Here is a 22,153-nt window from a genome sequence, read left to right on the forward strand (position 1 = left end):
CGAGTCTTTGTGTAGGGTTCGACAGACAGGCTGTGTGCGTTTGTACATGGATGGGGGTCCCGGCTCGGCTCTCGGCCCGTCCCGTCCCGTAGAGTATCGCACCGCTCGCCACCCGCTATCCACAGCAGTTTCAGCCAGCCGCCCGCCTGCCAGTGTCCCACCGCACGCCGACCCGTTTGCACTCAGAAGCGATCAGGGAGCCCTTCTCTCCCTCGACTTCCCCCTTCGACAGAGACGCACGCGCGCGCTCTTCCACCCCGACGAGTCGCGCATCACGTACCCCACGCTATACGCCGCCTCTCTATATCCGTTTCTCCCTTGCTCCTTTGCTCTCTCGTCTCCGTTACGCACTATATTTCTCTTTGTTCTTCCAGCCAGGATCTCCGTGTGGCTTCTTTGTCCCGCTTTCCACTCCGCTTCGTCCGTTCCTCGTTTTCCTTTTCTTCGCCAGTTTCTCCTCCGTTCTTTTGCCCATTTTTTCATCCTCTTCTTCTTCTTCTTCATCGTTTCTTTCTCCTCTCCGCCGTCAGTCACACTCGGAACGCACGAGCGCCGGCTATCGTTCTCTTTCCTCTCCTTCCCGCCTCGACTTCCCTCTCTATCGGGTCGGCCGCCGTTCGGCGTGTTTAACCTCCCGCCGTCCCACAACGCTCCCCCTCCAACGCCGACACTCGGCGTTCTGTCTCCGTCCCGAGGCCGAGAGTTCCATTCGTTCCGTCCCGTTCGCACGGATCCGCTCGCGTTCCACCGCCAGTACCTCTTTCTCGCTCCCGAAGTAGCGCCGGTCTGTGTACTCCCGCTGTCACCTGATCGCGGGACGCTTTTCGCGGGTGAGATACCGCTCGGCCACCGAGTCAACCGAGTCTGCCGCCGACGCCACCGTCGCTGGCTTTTCCTTCTCCCGCTCCCAGGGCCGCCTGCCTCTTCCTACGGCATCTGCTCGCCGGTATATACACGCTCGGTGCCTCCTTCTTCCTCTTTCTTTCGTCGAGGGCGCGCGCGCTCTCCTTTTCCTTCGCGTCTCGCGCGGACACGTCGCGCTGCTCTCTTCCTATACTCGACTCGTTGCCGCGGCGCGACATCGAACGTGTGCGCGGCTAGCTGGTGGTTTCTCGAGAGGCGAATTGAAGGAGATAAAAAAATAACGGACGTTAAAAAAAAAAAAAGATACACAAACGGAAAAGGAAGGGAAGAGAAAAACAAAACGGAAAACGAACGACGTCGAAGAAGCTAAGAAAGAAATAAAGAGAGAGAGAGAGAGAGAGACGGTAGATCGAGAGAGCGTAGACAGAGAAGTGCGCGCCACCGACATCGTCGAACCGCGACTGGCTTCGCCGATCTCTCGCCTCTTCTTCCTCCTTTCACGAATCTTCGTGCACGTCTCTGAAGCCGGGACTCGGAGGAGGGAGGTGACACTTTCGGAACGTGGACACGCGGCACGCACGGATCGTCACGCTGGATATACGCGAGGATTCAGGAGAACTCCGCTGGTTACCGTGCTCCCGTACAGGTCGGTGATAGTGTGTTGTGGTGTAGCACGCGGATCAAGTGTTTCCGTGAGTCCCGCTTATTTGTTTTTTTCTTTCTCTCTTTTTTTATTTCCCGTCCGTCTGGAACCCGGTGCGCCTTGTTTTTTTCCCCCGCGCCGCAACGTCTCGGCGCGACTTGCCTTTTCTTTTTTTCTTTCTTTCTCTTTCAACCATCCCGACGCACGAGTGTGTCGGGGCCAGTCACGAGAACTCCGCGACGACGACGGATGCGAAACAGAGTGAGTGTTGTGCTCATTTTATTTTTTATCCCTTTGCGTGTCGTCTCGTCTGACAAAACCCGGTCGCCCCGATAAGGTCGCGGCGATTCGAAAAGACGGCGGTAATCGTAAGTGCGTTTACTCGCCGCGGCTGCGCTTTTTTTCCTCCCGTAACGCGGCTCGTTAAAGGCTTGCGAAATCACGAGTCTCGCGTCAACGTTCCATAAATATGGAAATGAATGGATACGATCGTCGATCCTTCTTCTACCGATAGCGGTCTCCTTTGTTCGTTGCGTGTCGATCCCGCGATACGTACGCGTGTTTCTGCGCGTTTCTCCGGGCGACCGGTTCGTCCTCTCGTTGATCCCCGCCGAAGACGATCGAGATCGTTGCGGATCGTCGATTAGCATAATTAAAAGAACATGATATGCGCTGGGAATAAAAAAAAAAAAGGAAGAGCGTCACGAGGCGCCGGGAAAGTGTTTGAACGACGCGTCGCGTCGCTGACAGCACGCTGTCGCGAGTGTTACGCTTTCACGAATCGAAACCTGCGAGCCGATTTTGGACGCGGCAATATTTCTGTAGAAAAATCAGTGTCTTTCGGTGACAACAGTGTCGACAAATTTTCCAATTTATTTAAAAATTCATCTCGGTAAGGAAAATTTGAAAAAAGATGATATTCGAGAAAATATTGTAGAAAGAAAAGGAAAGGTTGAGAAAAGCTGGTAATTGTATAGAAAGGGAAGGAGGGGGAAGGGCCGGGGTTGCGGTGGTGTCGGAGGAGATAGCGGCATCCGTTTCGAAGCCCGTTGCGGGACGCTCGCCACACCCGCCCGTTTGGGAATTCAACTTACTGCCACTCGGGACACCCGAAGCGTTCGACGTTTTCTCCTCGGCGTAACGGGCATCACGAAAGGCGGCTGTTCACGGCGGATTAGAGCCGACTGGCGCAGAAATTGCCCGCAGTCGCTTTTCTGCGCCGCCTAGTGCCGTTACGGATCCGACGACTTGCCGTGGGATTAACAATTCCGTTTCCGAGAGGGAAGAAAGACGTTGCCTGGTAGATTTACGGACGGAATAAATATTCTCACCGTGTGAACAACGAGATTTCGACGAATACGTCGACACTGGTGCACTGATCGTTTCCGGTGGAGAAAGTGTTTGGCGTTTGTTCAAAATCGCCGCGCGAAACAGTGAAAGAGTGACAGTTTCGAATTTCGTATCGAAAAGTTCTTTCAATAAATATTCTCTGAGGAATCGATGCGTTTTTCAAGTATTTTCATCGTTACGAGAGGTATTTGTTTTTTATTCTGTTCTAAACGAAATTAAATAAATAATAATATTTTTAATTTAGGAAGGGAATAAAAAATCGTGTCGAAACGAGTGAAGTTCGGTTGAACTCGCAAAGATCGCGTTAGATCGGCTGTCAATTGCGAAACGCCGTGTCACTTTGTAAATTTCGAATCGAGTTCGGGCGAATAAAAACAAAAAAAAAAAAAAAAACTGTTGGAAAAGGTCGAAAAAATTGAAGTGGCCCGTAAAATCGGGTAGCGTTCGAATACCGTGTTGCAAAATACCGAGGTAAATCGAAACGCGAGAAAAAAGAGAATCGAGTCGTGAAAAATATAAAAATCGGTTTGCAAAACGCGTGTAATATCCTCGTCGAGTCGCTGAGCGGTAGGTCTCGAAAGTTTCCTGACGCGTAGATACGCTCGGCAATCCGTGGCCTCTCGAATTTTCGTAACCTATCCCGGGGTTGAAACTCGACAAAAATCCCCGACCCTCCTGGAGGCGAAGTTTTCCAGAGGCCGCACACCTCTGCCGAATACAGAGATCTCGCTCCCCTCGATCAATAGTCGGGGTAAACACGTTACTCGGAACGGACTGCATCCCAACACGGGTCGCAAACTGGCAAAAGTGCAACATGCACCAACTGGCTCTCGTCCGGCAGGATTGCCCTTTTCCGCTCTTAACTTTCTCGCCGGTACTCGTGCTTTGCTCGCATTTAATTTGTGGAAAAACGCTCGAAAATCCGACTGATTCGAAGGGGGGGAAGATGAACGGATAGGAGCTTCTGGCACGGCTCGTCAACCGTTCGTTAGCGAATTATTTTTATTTCAACATTTCCTGAAACGTGCATTTTCAAAGATATTAATATATAGACACATATTTGGTATATTAATAGGAGAAATGCAACCCTTAACTCTTCACGATTCAAAATACTTTACCCTTTTTATTTCCACATTTTTCCTAGAAATAGGACTAGATCGTCGCATGAGAATTAAAAAAATTTGAAATCGAGGAGTCGTGTAAGAACCGGTGTGGCAGCCAATTGCAGGAGGCGCGCCTCGAAAAGCGGTCAGTTTTGGGCGCGCCGTGTTCGCGCGACGGCGAGACGAATCGAGTAGAAAAGTGGGCGCCGATAGCCGGGTTTGCGAAACCGATCGAGGAACGAAAGGGGTCGACGGGTGAGGCGGGGGAGGGTGGCCGCGTCCTGCGCGGGAAACGGCCGGCCAAAAGCGGCGCGTACTCGCGTGCGTGTGGCTCGTGCACGTACAGGCGGATGGCCGCGGGCCACGGTAGATGTACGTGGTAATACAGTGGCCATGCGAGCTTGATTACACATTGCGATCACGAGTGTTCCACGAGCGGGCGGACATAAGGCCTTTTGTCACACCATGGCCTGCGGGCAGGAAGCACGTAGCGTGACACCGGGCCGGCTCGGTGTGCAAGCGGCACCTACATTATACGCCACGTAATATGTATATGACGGGTCGAGAGAGAGAGAGAGAGAGAAGGTCGAGGGAGAGGTCTGGCAGGGTGGAGGACGCGCCATAATACTTGGTGGTCCCATGCCGGTACGTGACTTGTGTGCGGCTTTAAAGCCGGCTCTGCCTCGGCTTCGTCCCGAGGACTTGCATTCTGCCACCAAAAGGAGCGCGGCTCGTTATCGGTCTCGGGTTATATCGTATCCGGTATCGACTGACGCGAGTTTTGACCACGATAATCGATTGCGCGCCGAGGCCGTCGTGTGCGAGCGGTGCCAGACGCGGCGGCAAATTGGCGAGAGCCGTTTAGCGTTTAGCGGCCAATTGGAACGGACGGCTGTTGGAAAATAGGGACGTGTTGCGTTGCCGGGGAATCGCTACCGGCTGGGGAATTCGTTCGCGATTTTTCCCGGAAAAATTCACGCGGAACGATTTTCCAAACGCTGATCAAGCGAAATAATTAACGCCGGGAACGGGAAAATGCTTCGCCAGGCTCAAACTGTTATAATGATCGCCGAAACGTTATCGTAGTAAAACTAGTTTGCCAAATAATCAGAGTAATTAATTATACCTACCGAAGATAAAATAATCGCGGATGAAAGATACGGCGAATTCAGCGTCGGCATCCATCGGTCGGTTCAGCCTCGACCGCTCCAATTTTACCTGCGACCGCAGCAGCTCACGCTTCGTGCCGGCGACATTCCTCGGTCCGTTCCTGCGCGATATCTGAATTCCGCAGCATGCGGGCAATTTCAAGGATCTAGTTTTTCCGAGACAGCCAGTTGATTAGACGTATCTGATTATCTCGAAGGAGGGAGCCGTGTCAAGGCTGCTTCCCTCGCATCATCCCGCCATTCTTCTGAAATTTTCATCCATAGTTAGAAGGTTTTAGTTTAAAGAATCTATGAAGAATGAGTATTGCAAAATTCGTACAAAAATAAAACTAATTTCTTCAGAGGAAGACGAAACGTCTTTCGACGAGGCTACTCGAAGGTCGGAGAAGAATAGGCCTCGTCCCGCGACGATTTTCCCTCAATTTTCATTCTTGGCCGCGCGCGCAATCTTTGATAATGACGGAGAAGATAATTTACAGTAAGCTGTGCGGCGTCTTAAGCCGCCGCGCTAAAGACCTCGTTTCTGCCACCTAAAGGAGCGCGGTTATATCGCGGCCAGGCTATCGGCCTCATTCCATCGGTTCCCTTCTTGGACTTGCTTCGTTATCGTTCCCTTGGATTCTAATCCTTCGTAACTAGCGGCGACCATCTTCGAAAACGAGCATTTTCCCATCGCCACTCGACTCGTCTCTTCCTTTCCACCTCGTCGACCGTGACGAACAAGTTTTTCAGCTTCTGAAAAAGAAACGTAACTTAAGAGTAAACTGTTGAAGGAATTCGCGTGTCAAAATTATAATAAATATTTAAAAACTCAAAAATATCGAGGAACTATCGAGCTACTACATACTATATACATACACCAAGGTTCCATCTCTAACTCTCCCCTTTTTAACTCTTTTTAAAATTCTCCCCAGAAAGATCAAAGATAATTTCAATTTTATGCCTCGAAATAGTTGTAACGTTTCTAAAATATCCTCGCAAAATGAATTTTCACAATCGCTAATCGCGAGTGGGTACTGAATGTCCCTGGAGCTCTCTCGGATTCTGTTATCTGAAGGAGCTGTGGATACGTCGCGGCGAGTTCATTATGCGATCCAGGCTATCGCGGCGTATAGTTCGATCGGCCTTATTGAATTAGTGTACGCCGTTGGCTTTACTTCGCGATTATCTGACACAGGCTATCTCTATGTATCACCGTTCGTTACGGTTGTCGTATCGTGCGCGAGAATTACGAAAACAAAATTCAGGATGTTTGCTCTAATTATCTGTCTCGTAAAACTTCCCTCCAACACAGCTCTCGAAATTTTTATATTTATTTAAAAAAAGAATGTTTCGTTTTCTAAGAAGACACTAATGACGATGATATAGGTGTTGAAAATTTAGCGATTCCATCCCCTCATCGAAGGAGGTCTCGTCTCGATCATAACAGGGGGTTAGTTCGATCTGAGATAGGGCTGGAAACATAGGACCTAACAGAGGGAAGAGGAAAAGGGCGCAAGGGGATGTTAAAAGTTCGCTTCTTCATTTTTTAAAGAAAGTAATTTAAAGTAATTTCCGTCAGAAAATAAAAATGACAAGAATTTCGTAGGGTTTTCCAGTTCCTGAAAACGGCACGTGTCCAGCTACCTCAACATGGCGGGCGTACTCGACACGCGAAGGAAGTTCGTGGCTGGTTAAATAACCGGTTTCCTAATTCGTCGCGCCGTCCGAGTGCCGCTCGTGTCTAATTGCATACCATCTATGTCGCCTCGCTGCCGTTCTAACACCTGTCTTACGAAAATCCATTAGCGGCGCACATGCACGGGCCCGAATAGTCGGCTGACTGAGAAATTTGTAGCCGCGCACTAATCCTAGACCCTCTTTTTACACTTTGCAATAAACGGACGAATCTTGCACGAAATACCTCAGAGCGATAGAAAAGTTTATTATCAATCCTAGTATAGTAACTCTGTAACATCGTTGAGCTTTTCTTCACCGAGACTTAATCCTGACGGACAGCAGTCTCCTAACAGTCTTCTCGAACGGGATAAGGATTCCGACGCGTTGAAAAGCTATCGAGACTGTCGAAGTTTATTAAGACGATTATTTTCATCGACGAATCAATGACATCTGCTGTTCCATAAGTAAGGAACGAAAGAACGACGAGATAACCGTGCTCGCAGAAGAAATGTATAAATAGCTAAATATTCTCGGTACTTGAGAGAAGTCCGCAGTGGAGGAAAAAAAGAGGGAAGGATAGTTTTTAACTGCGTTTAAAAGTTAAAACTCAGCTGCGAGCGGTATCATCTCCATAGCCGTCCACTTTTGCCCCGGGAACCGCTATGAAATTCGATTTTTTAACGCGTGTCCTGGTGAACGTTATTTCACGGGGGTAAAAAGAATTTCCCAAGGCGAGGCGACGACGAGAGGCGTCCGCGCGAGCAGCAGAAACCAATTTCGTAGGTGAATTTCAGCCGCGTATTATCCGTCGCGTCCTCCCTACCCCGTCGCGTCGGTCGGGGCCGGGTTTCCACCTACTTGGCCGCTAGTCCATTAGCGGCGCCCTCGTTTAAACGTTTCCGCCGCTTAATCGTGCATAGCTAATTCCACTTGTCACGTTCCCGGTGTTCTTTTTCTTTTCCAGACTCCTACGCGAGGCGAGGACAGAGACGGTCGTATAGGAGGTACGTCGATTTTCCTGCGGCATCCCGGAAGCGAGGACAACAACCTACGCGACGGTGATCGTCAACGTCGAGCCAATCTTCACGGTGCGTGTGTGTGTGTGTGTCCTCTGTTCGTACATCAGGTATTCCGTGTCCTCGTCTATCCGCTGGCCGTGCCGCGCGTATATACTCGTCCGAACTATAATGCTGGCGGTTGACGGTTTCGGTGATCGACGACGACGCGGCCGGTGAACTAGTGACAGTGTGAAATCGATCGTCAGGGAAACCTGCTAGCGACCGGGCGTACACTAAATATAGCCAGGAATAATGGCCAGCGCGACAATGGGACTCCGTCGCAGAGTGCCGGTGAACAATTCGCCGACCCCGTCGAGCCAATCCACGTCCGCGGCTACCGGCTCGTCCAGCAAGCGATCAAGGTCCGAGAACAACAACAGCCCGTCCCATGGTAATCTGAACTCGATGAACGGTGCACGGGACGAGCCACCGGCGAAGAAATCCCGTGGCACGTCGACCACCAAGACGTCCTCGTCGCCGGAGACCAGCCCCGCGACCAAGAGTCGCGGGGGTTCGGTGTCCAGGTCTAACGCCCAGTCTAAAACGTCCGCCTCGTCGGCGTCCACGACGGACGGCGTGTCCAACGGCATTTTGTCCACCAGTTGGACATCCTCGAACATGTCCGACGTGTCCACGTACGCGTCCGTACCTGGATTGAACATGGCCCCCAGCCCTACGACCGGCCTGTGCGCCGGTAGCCTCAGCATGACCACCCCGATACCCTACATGTCCTCCTCGATGGCGACGTTCGTCGGGAACGCGACCAACCTGGGCAAAAGCTCGTCCGTCTCGTACCTGGACATCTCGAACATGACCGGCGGATCGTTGAGCTCGAACACATCGGGGAATCTGAACGGGAGCTACGTCGGTAACGGGAACGCGAACGGCGCGATGGACTCGAAGAACGTGGGCATGCCGTTCCCGGGCATCGCACCGGGCGTGAACGGGACCACCGCGTACGGGATGCAAAAGGGAGGACCGGAAAGTGCCGGGCTGCCGAAGAAGTTTCAGAACGACGGGATGTTCAATGCGTATCAACCGTGGGTGATCAAGACCTACGGGGACTTGGCTAAGACCAAAACGATCACGATCAAAAAGTATGCTCGTATATTGAGGACATTGAGAGGGGAGGAGGTGAACAGTGCGGAGAACAGCAAATTTCGATTTTGGGTGAAGAGCAAGGGCTTCCACATCGGCCAGCCGGAAGGATACGACGCGAAACCGGCGGACAGGATTATCGGCCGTCATGCAGTGACGAGCCCCGGATTGGATCCTCCGTTGTACGTGCCCACACAGCTGCCGCACAACAAGGTGAGTCTCTGTCTGAGTGGATTATCGTGCTTTTCGCGGTCGTAGCTGGTTTCAGCTTCACGGAGGCTGCAATTTCGCGCCGATGAACGATCGGTTCCGGGGGAATTGGGAATCGCCGATCGAGTTAAGTCTTCGAGAGTATTTGTTCGCTTATTCGTACACCCTAGATATTCGGAACTTCGTTTTATTCAACCGATTGAAACAAATTAACCCCGGAATTAATTCTGTATTTTGAACATTTTCGAACGGAGGATATGAAAATTGAATGAAATGTTCCTGAACAATACTGATTCGAACAGTAAAGAAACGCCGATGGATTGAAACGAAGTGAATAATTCGAAATCACGAGTCGAACGTACGCTAACCAAACGCTTTCGAAGCGAGCCACGCTAAAAATACTTCATATTGAGTTCGCACATTTGTCCGACGCCGTATCGAATATACTCTGACCACGTATAAACACACTCCGTCTGCTTCGATTCGGTTTCGTTCGTAGTTTTTAAAATTCTCTGTTCGTGAGCGTTAAACAAATGTGCGATACCCACCACTTCATCCTCTGCCATGCCAACTGTAAACGCTGATCAATTACATACGGCTACAGTTAACGACGCTAGCTGCGGTTGTATCTAACACGCAGCCGTTTTATCGTTTCACGTTTTTCCTGATGGACAATATGGTTTTTCCCCGTGAAATCGGTACCGTTGACGAGATTATTATTACCCATATCTCTTTGTGTTTTATCCGGGTATAGAATTGCGGAGCGGTAACACTGACAGTTTTCCAAAAGCTGAATGGAAGGGGCTCTTTTTATGTTGCCAATTTCAATAATTTTTCAAATATTGTATGGAAGGAATTCTTTCTATATTGCCAATCCCAAAAATCTAAATAGGGTAGAGAAGAAACTCTTCCTATATTGCCCATTTCAAAAATCTAAATACTATGTGGAAGGAATTCTTTCTATATTGCCAATTCCAAAAATCTAAATACTATATGGAAAGACTCTTCCTATATTGCCAATTCCATAAATATTCCTAACGCTGTACGGAAGGAACTCTTTCTATATTGCCAATTCCAAAAAATCTTTCAAACACCGCATGGAAGCAACTCTTTCTATATTTGCGAATTGCAAAAATTTTCCAATGCGATCTTAGAACAGCATCCACTTGCTGTACACTTGGAGAGCACGCGTTTTCCGCTCGACCGAGATCCGCCCGTCGGTCGCAGACGATTTCTCGCCGGATTCGCGCGGCGGTCCACGAAACGGCGGGGTTACGGGTCGGGAATTTATCTCAGGGGGCGAGTAGCAGAAAAACCGCGAGAAATCTCGGGCACGGCTGCCAGGAAAATGGATCGCGCGAGCGGAAGAGGAACGGTCGTGATAGCGGAGAGAGAGAGAGAGAGTGAGGGAGATAAAGGAAAAGGCGTTCGCCGTAGTCAGATAAGCCGGTTGCTTAATTACGGCTAATTACGCGGATGCGTTCGAGACTCGGTCAAATACAAACGGGAATTTTGTCAAAACTTCCGTATCGATTAATTCATTTCTCAAATAACGAGCCATCGGTTCTTGCGCCTCTGGTGGATAACTAGTTCCGAGAAAAACATCTCGCAACGGAGCTTCGATCCAGTTGGCGGGGCCTCGCTGGACTTTACCTGGAACCACCGTTCACTCGATGCCTGTGGCATGGCCCCACGTAACGCGCCGCGTCGCTTCCGCGATTTCTCGTTCTAGCCGTGCCGAGGTTTCATCACAGCGCGATTACGCTTCGCACTTTGCCGCGGGACGAAAGGTCCGTGGGACGAGCCGGTGAAAAAGGGTCGAGAGGATTGAAAGTTGGAGTGACGGGAGACGGTACGAAAGGTTGATCGCGAATTTGATATCGTAGAAAGCGAAACACCTGGTACATTTTTATAATTTCTAATTTTCCCTTTACGAATAACACGAATGTTAAATCTTGGATGATTCTAAATTTTTTCTCAATCGATCCGTGATAAAGCTTCCCCCAATGACGGTCAGAAATAAAAATTCACCGATCAATTTTCCCACCTCGTCGCACTTTTTTATCGCTTCTCTCTTTCTCTTTCCTGCCTTTCGACCCAGATCCCGCAGCTTTATCCCAGCTCGGAGCAGTTTCTCTGGCTACGGGTCCGACGTAACAGCCGGCCTTCGGTCCCAGTGTGTATAATGCCTCCTCCATTTCTCACACTGGCTGTGTCATGGTGGCTGGCGTCGCAAGTGGAACGTAGGATCTCGAACTCTCGATAGCCGGCAGGAAAAATTTCAGTCACGGGCCGGTCGTGATAAATAACCGATAATAAGTTGTCTGGTAAACCGAGGGAGCTTGTATGGTGATCTACGCGCTTCGAACGGATCGATCTTCTGTCAGTGAAACGAGAGAGACGGAGGGAGGGAAAAGGAGAACCTCTGATTGGAATCGATTCCAGCATTTCTTCGGATCACCGCACACCGTTTGTTCCTTTCGTTTGTCGTTTCAAGAAACGTTCTTTCGGTACTTCCATGTGCTCGTTCTCCGACTAGACATTTTTGCCATTTCATCTCATTCTAGTCCCTCGGAATAAATATCCTTTTCTGATGAAAACAGAGTTGGTATTTAAAAGAAAAAAGAAGAAGGAATTTGGTAAAATAAAAATTCCAGCGCACTATCCTCAGCCTCGTTTCCAAAATAGACGGACACGAGCGGATCCGAGATGGTTTTCCAGCGTGCTCGCGGGTCGAAGAGGAAGCCATCCTCGTCTTGGTAGTCTGTAGAAGCTCGAGCACGAAGCGTTCTCAGGCGTACGGGGCAGAGAGAAGGTGGCGGCGGCGGCAGAAAGGCAGAGCGGCTCGGAGCTATCATTAACGACGCCGCGACGCTTCGCAGCCCAGGAAGCTCTCTCGGATTTACGCCTCTGACGTCCGCGGCGGCGTAAGCGTGGGATTCCAGGCGCGGAAGTAACGAGGAAAACGAGCGACGACGGAGCCAGAAAGCGGGGAGACGGAGAGAGATAGATTGGCACTGCTTCCCACGGAAGGAAGAGGAGCAAGCGCATAAAGTTGCCCGGTTCCCTCGTTCATCCGATCCGGATTCAGTTCCGCGTGCTGCTCGGGGAAAGATCGATCAGAAGAGGCGTCTTCTCGTTCGATTCGCGCCGTTTGCCATTTTCCATCTCTCTCTTTCTATTTGTACGCGATATCCACTCTCGTTACGACGCCACCTCGCAAACTGGCGATATTTCCGCGAATACTTCATTTGTATAGCAACCGAGGGAATATTTTTCGAAATGTTCTTTTTCATGCAAATTTCATTTCGATATCATGACGGTTCAAAGGTTGCATCAAAATGTCAGTGGATTCTTGAATCAGGACCACCGTACGTCGGCCGGACGCAACCCGTAAAATATCTTTTCGTCGCGATAGTCATTTTTCACGGTTGACCGTCGTCGAGGGCCGCGAGATAACAGCGGCTCACCTCTCCGGTATCTGTTCCCTTCCTGGCCGGGGCGCGCGCTCTCCTCGTTCTCTCTCTCGCTGGGTGGCAGAAGAGTAGGTCTAGCCGGCTAGTCATTAGTCACTTTCCGAAGCAGAGGCACAGACAGGCTGCGCCGGTATCCGTTCGCCGCCTCTTTCCATCTTTCTCTCGCCCTATGCTTGCCGCTCGACGCCCTCTCTGTCTGCACAGCCTTCTCCGGACGGCCTGTTCTCTCTTTCCATCGGCGACGTCGTTCCTTCTCTTGGCCGCGCTTTGCCGCGTCTCTATACCGGCCACCCTTAGCGATGGCTGTAAGACACCCCAGAGTCGTACGAGTGAATCGGTTCGAACGATTTTTAGCCCTTTGTTGGATTAATATTAGGGCGATGGTGGAATTCACCATGTTTTGGACACCTTGTTCTCCACTTTGCTTCTCTAATGACATTTCAGTCTTGATTATGAAATGAGAATTGACTGACAGGTATACACCCTATACAGCGAAGAGTGTACAGGGCTGTAACGGTCAAATGTGGCGAACGGTATCGATTTTGCAGGTAACTTCATTTATCAAATTGATAACCGATAGAGGTCGGTAAGTTGTTTGAAGTTGAGAAATTGGCGTACATTTATCGAATATACAACCCATCGCCTGGCAAAAGTATCAAAACTTTAGACCTAAAGTTAACGATCACTTCCTAACAATATTACTTACACAATCCAATAACCATAAAAAATCTCTCAGGCAATTGCAAAATTCATTTTAAAAAAGAAGGGAGAAGAAGAAGCACCTTGAACAGTACCTAATATCAAGAAACCGAGACCAATTAATCCTGGGTTCGCGTCGGGTTTCCCATTTCCCCGCAGAGATATCGGAAAGGCGCCCGAGGAGTGCGCGAACGCTCGAAATTGTTCGAGAACTCGCGTCTCGAGTGCCCATCGCTCGCTTGCCTTGCTAGAGCCAGCCGGGTGTCCCCCTCTGAAGCCGACGGCGGCGCCGGCAGCGACTCGAAGCAGTAAGTCTCTCCCTCTCCCGGGTTCCGCCGCCTGTGGCTTCGGCCCGTTCACCGTCCCCCCGTCGCCCCTGGCCGTCGCTCTATCTCGCGCTCCCTCGAGTCACGGAGAAATTCTGCCGACGCTCTCGCCTGCTCTCCCGGTGCTAAGCCTCTCGCGCGCGTCTATCTTGATTGAGAGCGAGGAACGACGCTGGCGGAGCGCAGCACGTTCTGCCAGTGGAACGGAACGGAACGGGTCGGGGACGGGTTCGGGGTTAGAGAGGAAAGTGGGATGGGGGATCGGAACGGCTGGCGGCAGAACGGCATCATACGGGGAGCGCGGAGGAGGACGGGGGGACGGGTTCGGGAAGTAGAGGAGGGGGATGAACGTTCTCTCGGAGACCCGTGATCCGGAGCGAGAGAGCGTTTATCGTGCCTTCCGTGAACACGAGCGGCACCAGGGGGGGACTGAGGAGGGGGACGGGTTGTCATTGATCGTCCCGACTGTGGCTCACGAGCCGCTAAAGGTCCCGTACAAGTACGGGCCCGTGAGCATGCGGCTCTCTGTATATCTCTGCGTGTGGGCGTGCGTATACGTGATGATCGCCGTACGTGCACGCACGCGTTTCACCGACGGCGGCGCGCCGTCGAAAAGGCACGCTCGGTTGCCCGCCGAAAAAACGAGACGAGACCCGCTGTTGCTGCTGCCGTTCTCCACCCAAGAGTCCACCGTTCTGAACGTTTTTTCCCTGGAAATTTGGTGAAATCGCTGGGGGGGACTGCGGTTATTGCGAAAGGGATCCGACGATGCGGTTTTTTCGACGACCTTTTCGTTTTTCCCTTCGGTTTCGCTTCGCATGCTGCAAGCTCCGGGGGCTTGATGGGAATCGAACCGAGTTGACTCCAAGAGCCTCTCGGTTCGACTTTTCGAAAAGTTCCGTTTGATTCGTGGCCTCGAGTTGAAGAATTGTTGAGTTCATTAATGAAGAATTCGCTATTCATTTTTCTGATTCATTTTTCTGACAAGATATTTTAATATCTGAACAAAAAAAATGAGATCAACTAGAACAGGAAAGTCGAGCATGGTAGGAGAAAATATTAAATCGGGCCGGAAACTCTAGAAAAGTTTGAAAATGCTTCTGACAGGTTCAACTAGACTGGAAAATTTTCGAGTTAAAAAGAAAATACATGGAAATATGAAAGATGGAATGCGGTTGATTTCCGAATACGTCAGTATTCAAACAGTGCTGACACTGTTTTTCAATATTATTATAAAACTGATGGTCAAAATTTTGCAGAAATATCGAAAATGTATTCGAATTTTGATTCCAGCTGTAATCGCAACGCTCGAAACGAAAGCTCGCGCTGAAAGTGTTCCATTAACAGGGTTGATTTTCGTGGAAGGGGGTGATTTTCGAAACCATTCTCGCACAAGTTGCACGCTGTTCGTTGCCACGGCCTTTTCCATTGTGCCCAGCTCGGAAAAGATTGCGGCCGGCTTTGGCTTCAATAGAAAGCGGTCGATTCAACACCGCAATCGCGGCATCTGTTACCGTGACGATCGACCGACGATTCTCGCTTCTCCTTTTTCATCCGGAGAGCTGGCTAATCGCCGGGACGTCGTCTGCTTTCCCGATCGAGAAACGCCTTCCTTTTTTCTCCGAGCAAGAGAGGAAAAATATTCTTCCATCATACTCGAAATGTAACCATTTTTGCAACCGTTGAAATAAAACGAAAGAAAATGTGAAGTTTTCGAAGCGTTTCACAGATGGTGGGAAACCACGTCCTTGTAAAAAGAGGAAACGGAGCAGAGCGGGTAACTGAACCGATAATTCCCCGCTACGATTTCAGAGGTTTGGCTCGGTTAACCGTAACCGTGGTTCCGAGGCCGCGCACCTCCGACCCTCAGTCAATAAAACAGTTGACCTCCTCCAGAAGAGCAGGAAATAATGCGGCACTACTGGAGAACCACCGGTGACTAGTGTGCACTCGGATTTTTGGCGAGCACCCTGAATTCTCTGCTAACAGTCTTGGCCACCGCGAAATTGCCCATTGAATTCGCTTCTTTTATTCCGACCCTATGAACCACCGCGATCCACGGGGGTAGAGTTTCGACTCAGAATAAAAGAAAAAAAGGAAAGAACTGTCGTGGAGCTTGTGAATTTTTGTGAAAGACGAACGATTTCTGGGAAAATGTGCTTCGGTTATTTAGAAGACTGTGAGAAATTTTATAAAGATTCTTTCATTTTTCCAACCGGTACAACTATAATATTGATCGTCCGAGGATCTCTTCGAATTCAATCGGTTTACGTCGTTCAAATCGTTTATTACTATCGACGGGGTAAAAATAAAATTTCCTTCGTAAAAGAAGGTGATCTCAGCTTTTCGGCCACGGGCCACGCAAAGACCTCACGCGTTTCTCTTTAGTGCATGACTCAGCGTAGCCGAAACAGCGTACGAACTCCGAAGCCACCCTCATTGTGTCCCCCCACCCTCTGGAGCAGAGCCCGGACCTGAATGCAGCCAGGCGGCGAACCCTGCTGCTCTCGACACTAATACCAGCACGTGCGTGTACTTTCATTATCGGAGCAGGGTCGGTGATAATAATCGTGCGCCGTTGGCCCGCGTTGAGAGGAGAGAAGGCCGAAAGGGGTGCGCTCGTTCGGGCGAGATCCGGAATACGGGATATATTAGGGCAAGGGGTTGGAAACCATTACGACCAGGGGGGAAGCGTCGATATTTTTTTCCCCGTACCGCTCGTTTCGGTGTCGTCCTTTCGATTTTTTTCTTCACCGCACCGGGGGGGAGAAAACGAGGGTCGTCTGCTTGAATTTTTGAGGACCCTTTGTGATTCCACGAAGAATCTCAAGCATTTCCAGAAATTTTAGAAACTGCATGTTTTTTTTAATTTTAACTAAACTCAAAAAGTTACTTGAATATTTGCAGTGAAGAGTAAAACATGAAAGAAGTATTCTTTTTTTTAACCCTTTACTTTGTTCCTTGTATATCTTAATCATAATCAAATAATAATTATCAATGCTTGTTACCAATTACACACCATACGTCGTCAGATTATAATGATGCGATAAAATAATGAAAAAATAAATTGAGAAATGAAGGAAAGTTCCCAATTTCGTACACACAGAACGTTTAACCCTAGAGTACTCAGCAGTGTAAGGGTTAACAAAAGATTTGAATTTTAAATTGTTAAGCTTGTACGTAAATCGCGGTGTCTTCAGCATCCGAGGAGTATCGCAATAAAGTTTCGAGTTGATAAATCAAAGAAAAATAAGGAGATATCTTGTAGACATTGCGAAAGAGGAAGCGAGTAGCAAGACCCGGAGACCGTGTAGAATCCGTGGCATATGTCGCGACCTTAAACCCGATACCCTTGCGTCGCAAAATTAAACGCGACTATTCGCGATCGTGCAACTCGACGCGGTCGCTTATCGTCGTTCTCAGCCGCTGATAACTCGCAGTCGTCGGCTCGGCTAATTAGCGGGGGCCAAGTTTTCCCGATTATCGTGCCGGAAACTTCGGGTTTCGCCTCCGACTTTCGGCTCGCGTGATCGATCCTCGAACGGCTGGCCCTCGGTTCACCGCGGTTAACCGTTCAGAAAACGCGGACGCGTGTAAGCGTCGGGACGCCTATTTACGTAGCCGACGGCCGTTTTGAATTTAACCGGCGTAACGATCGATTTATATATCCAGCGGCCTACCTATACATATCTCTTATTTATTTGCGCAAGCCAGCGCCGCCGCGACGTGCTTTCCGTTCGCTTTCGCCGCCTCGGCGAACATTATTTCGCCGGCTGACGCTTATCTGCGCCGCCTCTCATCAACAAGATCCTCGGCTTTTTGTCCTTCGCCTCTTTCACGTCCGCCGATGCTTCGTACCCGTCCTTTTCCTTTTTATTTTTCTCGCCTGACGTGCTGTTTCTCAGCTCGATTTTCTGGGCCACGCGGATACACGCCGAAAGAACAGCGGGATAAACCGCAAATCTGTTTCGCTATGCTTCCTTTGGTTAAGAGTAAATATAGAGAAAGGAGTCTCTTACTATTTGCAATGGGAGATTCCAAGGAGAGCCTGAGGAATTTAAAAATTTGCAATTTCTAAAAATACAGTACGTCTTATTTGACAAGAGTCCACTGTGCATAAAATTAAAGAAGGTATAGGAAAGGTTGTAAACCTGTCACTCTAAAAGATTCTGTTTACAGAGTTGATGGTTCAAAAAAAGGGGGGGGAATTTTTCTGTCTGGGTAGCAAGATGTCAACGCGATTCGAGATTGCCGGAAAAGTATGAAAATTCGAAAGACCGGTAGGAGACGGTGATATTGGTGCCGAAAGAGCGGCACGGTAAGTCGAGTGTCCGAGCTCGGGCCTCGGCCATACAGTCACGCTTATAACCCATGGAACATAACCGTGCTGGCTGTTGTGCGTGGCGCGATGCTCAGCGGCCCGTAGCCAGGAGCGGCCGGCGGCAATTAGTAGCGGGCCGCCAAGGGAGCCTCGGCCTCAGCCTTTTTCCCCCAACCCCCGCGTTGCGCCCATCCCGCGGTCGGTCCTTTTCCCCGTCTCGTTTCCTCTCACTCGCTCTCTGTCTTTCACGCGCGCGGCTTCCCTTTCCTCTTCCTCTTTCCGCCTCTTTGCCCTTGGCGAACCCACCGCTGCGCCGGCTGCCTCACCGTCCTTCTTCGGCCGAGCCTCGCTCGACCCGACTTTACCCGACCCCGCTCGACTCGACGCGACTCTGCACGACCCGACTCGACTCGACTCCGACCGTGCACGACTCCGAGGTTCCTCAACGACTACGCTCGCTCCACCGTCTGTCTCCGTTCCACCGCCGCTGCTTCCTCCTTTTTCCTCTTTCTTCTTCTCCCGTCCTCGTCGCTCCGCTGCTCGATTGCTTCGCCGACGCCGGAACAGGCGCGAGAGAGAAAGACGCCGACAGCTAGTTTAGCGGAGAGCAACGAGGAAAGGGAGCGCGACGGAACGGTTCGCCCGATGGAGCGGGAGAGTACGAGTGAAAACGACGGGAACGTAGCGCGGCAGAAGCGACGTGGCAGCAAAAAAAGAGGCGCTCGGAGTGAAAAGAGCGGCGGGCAGGAGGAGCGAAGCGAGAGAGGACCAAGAGAAAAACGTGGAATCGCTCGACGGAGAGGAAGAAGAGAGACAGAGAGGAGAAGGGTAGAAGCCGCAGGCTTTTTGTCCCGCCACCGCCGCCGCCACCCGACAAAAATAGACCCCTGTTCGTGTTCCCCCGTCCTCCTCAGACCACTCGGTCTCTTGCGTCTGTGTGCGGACCGGGGGTACCCGGTGTGTACCATAGAAGCGTTCTCCTCCGCTCGTATCTCGGTCTTCAATGGCGCCAACGGGTCTTCCGTCCTCGTTCTCCTGTCTCCGTCCATTCTTCGACGCGTTCTTCGTCCTGCCTTCCGTTGGTCGTTCACGGCCCGTACACCGAGAGACACCGAGTCGAGCCCGAGTCGAGAGCGCGAGGTTGTTAGAGGGTGCCCGAGATGAGGCCGATAGAACACGCCTCGATGATCCCTATCTGCCAGGCGTCCGGTAACGTGGGCGTAGGCGGCGAGGTGCCTACACGCAAGCCGCGACACAGGCCAGCAGTACCCGCTTTTCCCCCTTTCGTTCAGCCCTCGTTCCTGCCCCGATAACCCGGCCGCCCGGCAAATCGCGATACGTATCGACCCCTTTCCTACGACCCCCTTCGCCAACAAATAACTTCCCAAACTCCTTTCCACGGACGGGATCGCAGAGCGTATGGTCGACGTTTCTCCCTGTCGCGCCCGATCCGTGTCCCGTCACGTTCACGGCTATCCCGTCGACCGTCGCTGAGGGACGAAAGAGAGAGAGAGAGTGTACGAGTTTACGGAGGGGGACCAGAGGGGGTTGGATTACGTTCCTGGGTGCGGTTGACACTTGTTCGCCACGGCTCACGCCGCGGCACGATTTAAAGCGACGCGTTTAGATCGTCGCGTCGCGCGTCCGGTGAAACCGAGCGGAGTCGCATCGGGGGTGGGTGGACAGGGGCGAATGGGTGGAGAACGAAACCGTGGTTGGCCGGCCGTTCGAACATGAGAAATTATTGGAAAAATTCAACGCGGTTCCGAATGCTCGAGAGGATCGCGTGCTCGGCTTGTGAAACGGTTTACTGGAACGAAAGCGATGAACTTGAATTGTTTCGATCTATCCGAGGGTCGTCAAGATGGTCTTTCCTTATTAACATAACTTCCCATTTCTTTCGAAATCGATCGCTGTAATCATTACATCGCGATCAAGTATTTAAAACGTAGATAAGTTTCTGGCATATCAGTGAAAGTCGTAAATACTTGCAGGTGAAATATCAACGACCCATATTAATCCAGGTGTTTCACTTTCGCAAGTGTTAATTACACTTCCGATCATTTTCTCAGCTTGTACTCACGATTAGTTTATAAAAACCATGGAAAGCGTGCAAATAACAATGTGACATGAATCTTCAAAATTTTATAATTTCTTTCAATTATCGAAGCTACTAATTACTGCATGCAAATCAGAGATTTCTATGCAATTTTTTCCGGAGTTCCATAAATATGAAATAGTCAGACGGAGAGGGGGTATCGTTTTAGAGGGGGTCGGCTTAAAATTTCTTACACATTTCCAATCCTAAGAGACTGTTCTTAAGACCGGTTCTGCATACGCGAATTTTTCGATTCGACGGAGGTATGCGCCTCTCTAGCCGGTAATCGATACCAGAACTCCGTCGAGCATCAGGAATTCGTTCCGTCCGTGCGTGGAATTCTCCTAGCTGGAAAATAGCATTTCCTCGCTGTCATACATTTTTATACGATACAAGGATGTTCCCCGTCAGCGACAGACCTCTTCTTAGCGCTCACAATTCTTCTGTCTCTGGCCAGTAATCAAGATTCTTCTCGAACTCCATTCGGGAACCCTTTGTTCCTTTCGTTCCTTCGTGCAATTCAACCGATCGCTTATGAATGATAAAAAGTTCGATGACTCGTTTCCAACGGAAAAAGAATTTCAGTCGCAAGTTTAGTAATTAATGCTTGCAAAAACGAAGTAGCTGTTACGTGCGAAATTCTACGTCAAAGCGTAGTACTAGACGTGCGAAATGTTCGAAACGGAACAGCGTGTGTTCTAACTACTGTAGAATTGTTACGTATACGCGCATATGGAATTTCACGTATTCCAGCAACGTGCAAACGGAGTGCTGCACGCTCCAAATGCTGGCAAACGGAGTGCCGCGTATTTCGTTCGCGTGAAAACGCAGTTCTACCTGTCTTGTCGCGAAATTCGACGCGTTTCGGTATCGCGGATACGTAATATCGCGCAGTTGCGATCGCTGAGAAACGAAGCTTAATTTACGATCTCCTCGGATTATTTTGCCAAGCGAATTTTTTCAATTTCAACGGAAATCGTGGTCCGTCGGTAGGCTTTTCGTCGATTTATCCGCGAGAACTTCTGGGACCCCTGTCGACAATCGATGCAGAAGCACGCTCGACTATCCGGAACGCGTTTTCCTTATTCCCCGAGGACGACGATCGCTACGACTGAGTGAATACCCATAGAGAAAGACGGAAGGACGAAGATGGAGGTTAAGAAAGAGATGAAAACGAGAGAGCCGGAGTGAAACTACGTCCGCGGTTGAGTATCCGGTATCCACGGCTAATTAGCCACACCTCCGCCACGCTCTTTTATCATCCCAACGTTTCCATCGCTTTCTTCTGTTATCCGCTCGATCCGCGAACCGGCCGACGAGCGGTGCTCCTCTCGCGGAACGCTTCGAACCCGCTTTTGGCCGCGGCAACAGAAGAAATTTGCGGTCAACGCGGCGAATCTTGCGGAACGCCGTCCCCATACCGTGGGACGAATTAATCTCCGCCAGCTAGAAGCTCGTCTTCCTCCTTTTTCTTTCTTTTCTTCTTCTTTTTTCTCTCTCTTTTATATCTACACCGTGGATCTCGGAGCGAGAACGCGTAAAATGGAACGGAGATTCGTGGATCGGGTTTAGTGTAACGATGAACGCATTCCGCGGTAACTGTTCTTGGACTCGGCATTGAATTGTGAAAAAATATAATTGAAAGTAATAATTTTGTAATGGATGTCTTGATTTTATTCAAATAATTAATGGATTTGTAGATCAGAACATTTGGGTACAGGGGTCGGGTATGGTCGGAAAATGATCTGATTGTTTCGAAAAGTGTTTTCAAGCCTTCCTGATGTGACATAACTACAAATAACCATACTGCATTGCGAAAGCAACTAGTTAGTTAAAATGAAGAATACTTCACGGATAACGTTGCGTCCGGTTTATAACTTCTTTCTTTTATTTTTTCAAAATATCTCGTACGAATCTAGTTTCACCAGTTTCTCGAACATTACGAATGCAAGATCCGAAACGACATTCTCCACGGCGTCTGAACGCGTTCTCGTCCAAGACGTTTGGACACTTTCGTCACGGTCGGATATCGTCTCCTCGGTACGCCACTCTTCATTTCCGCGCGCTCGACGAGCGAAA

At 50.1% G+C, this 22,153-nt stretch overlaps 1 protein-coding gene across 3 annotated transcripts in view; it reads left to right on the top strand.

Annotated features, from left to right (window-relative positions):
- The first annotated feature begins 1,205 nt into the window (after positions 1–1,205).
- The window catches only part of LOC114880372, a 49,045-nt gene continuing 28,097 nt past the window's right edge, over positions 1,206–22,153 (top strand). Inside the window, exons 1-2 of one of the 3 annotated variants that reach the window (XM_029196310.2) lie at positions 1,206–1,556; positions 7,753–9,157. In XM_029196310.2, coding sequence (XP_029052143.1) covers positions 8,099–9,157 — 1,059 coding nt within the window. In that variant the 5' untranslated portion in view covers positions 1,206–1,556; positions 7,753–8,098. Of the gene's footprint in view, positions 1,557–2,997; positions 3,042–7,752; positions 9,158–22,153 lie in introns of those variants that run through there. The other 2 variants (XM_029196309.2, XM_029196311.2) reach the window with 2 other exon arrangements.

This window comes from Osmia bicornis, chromosome 8, assembly GCF_907164935.1.
Source record: "Osmia bicornis bicornis chromosome 8, iOsmBic2.1, whole genome shotgun sequence".
Taxonomy (NCBI): Eukaryota; Metazoa; Arthropoda; class Insecta; order Hymenoptera; family Megachilidae; genus Osmia; species Osmia bicornis.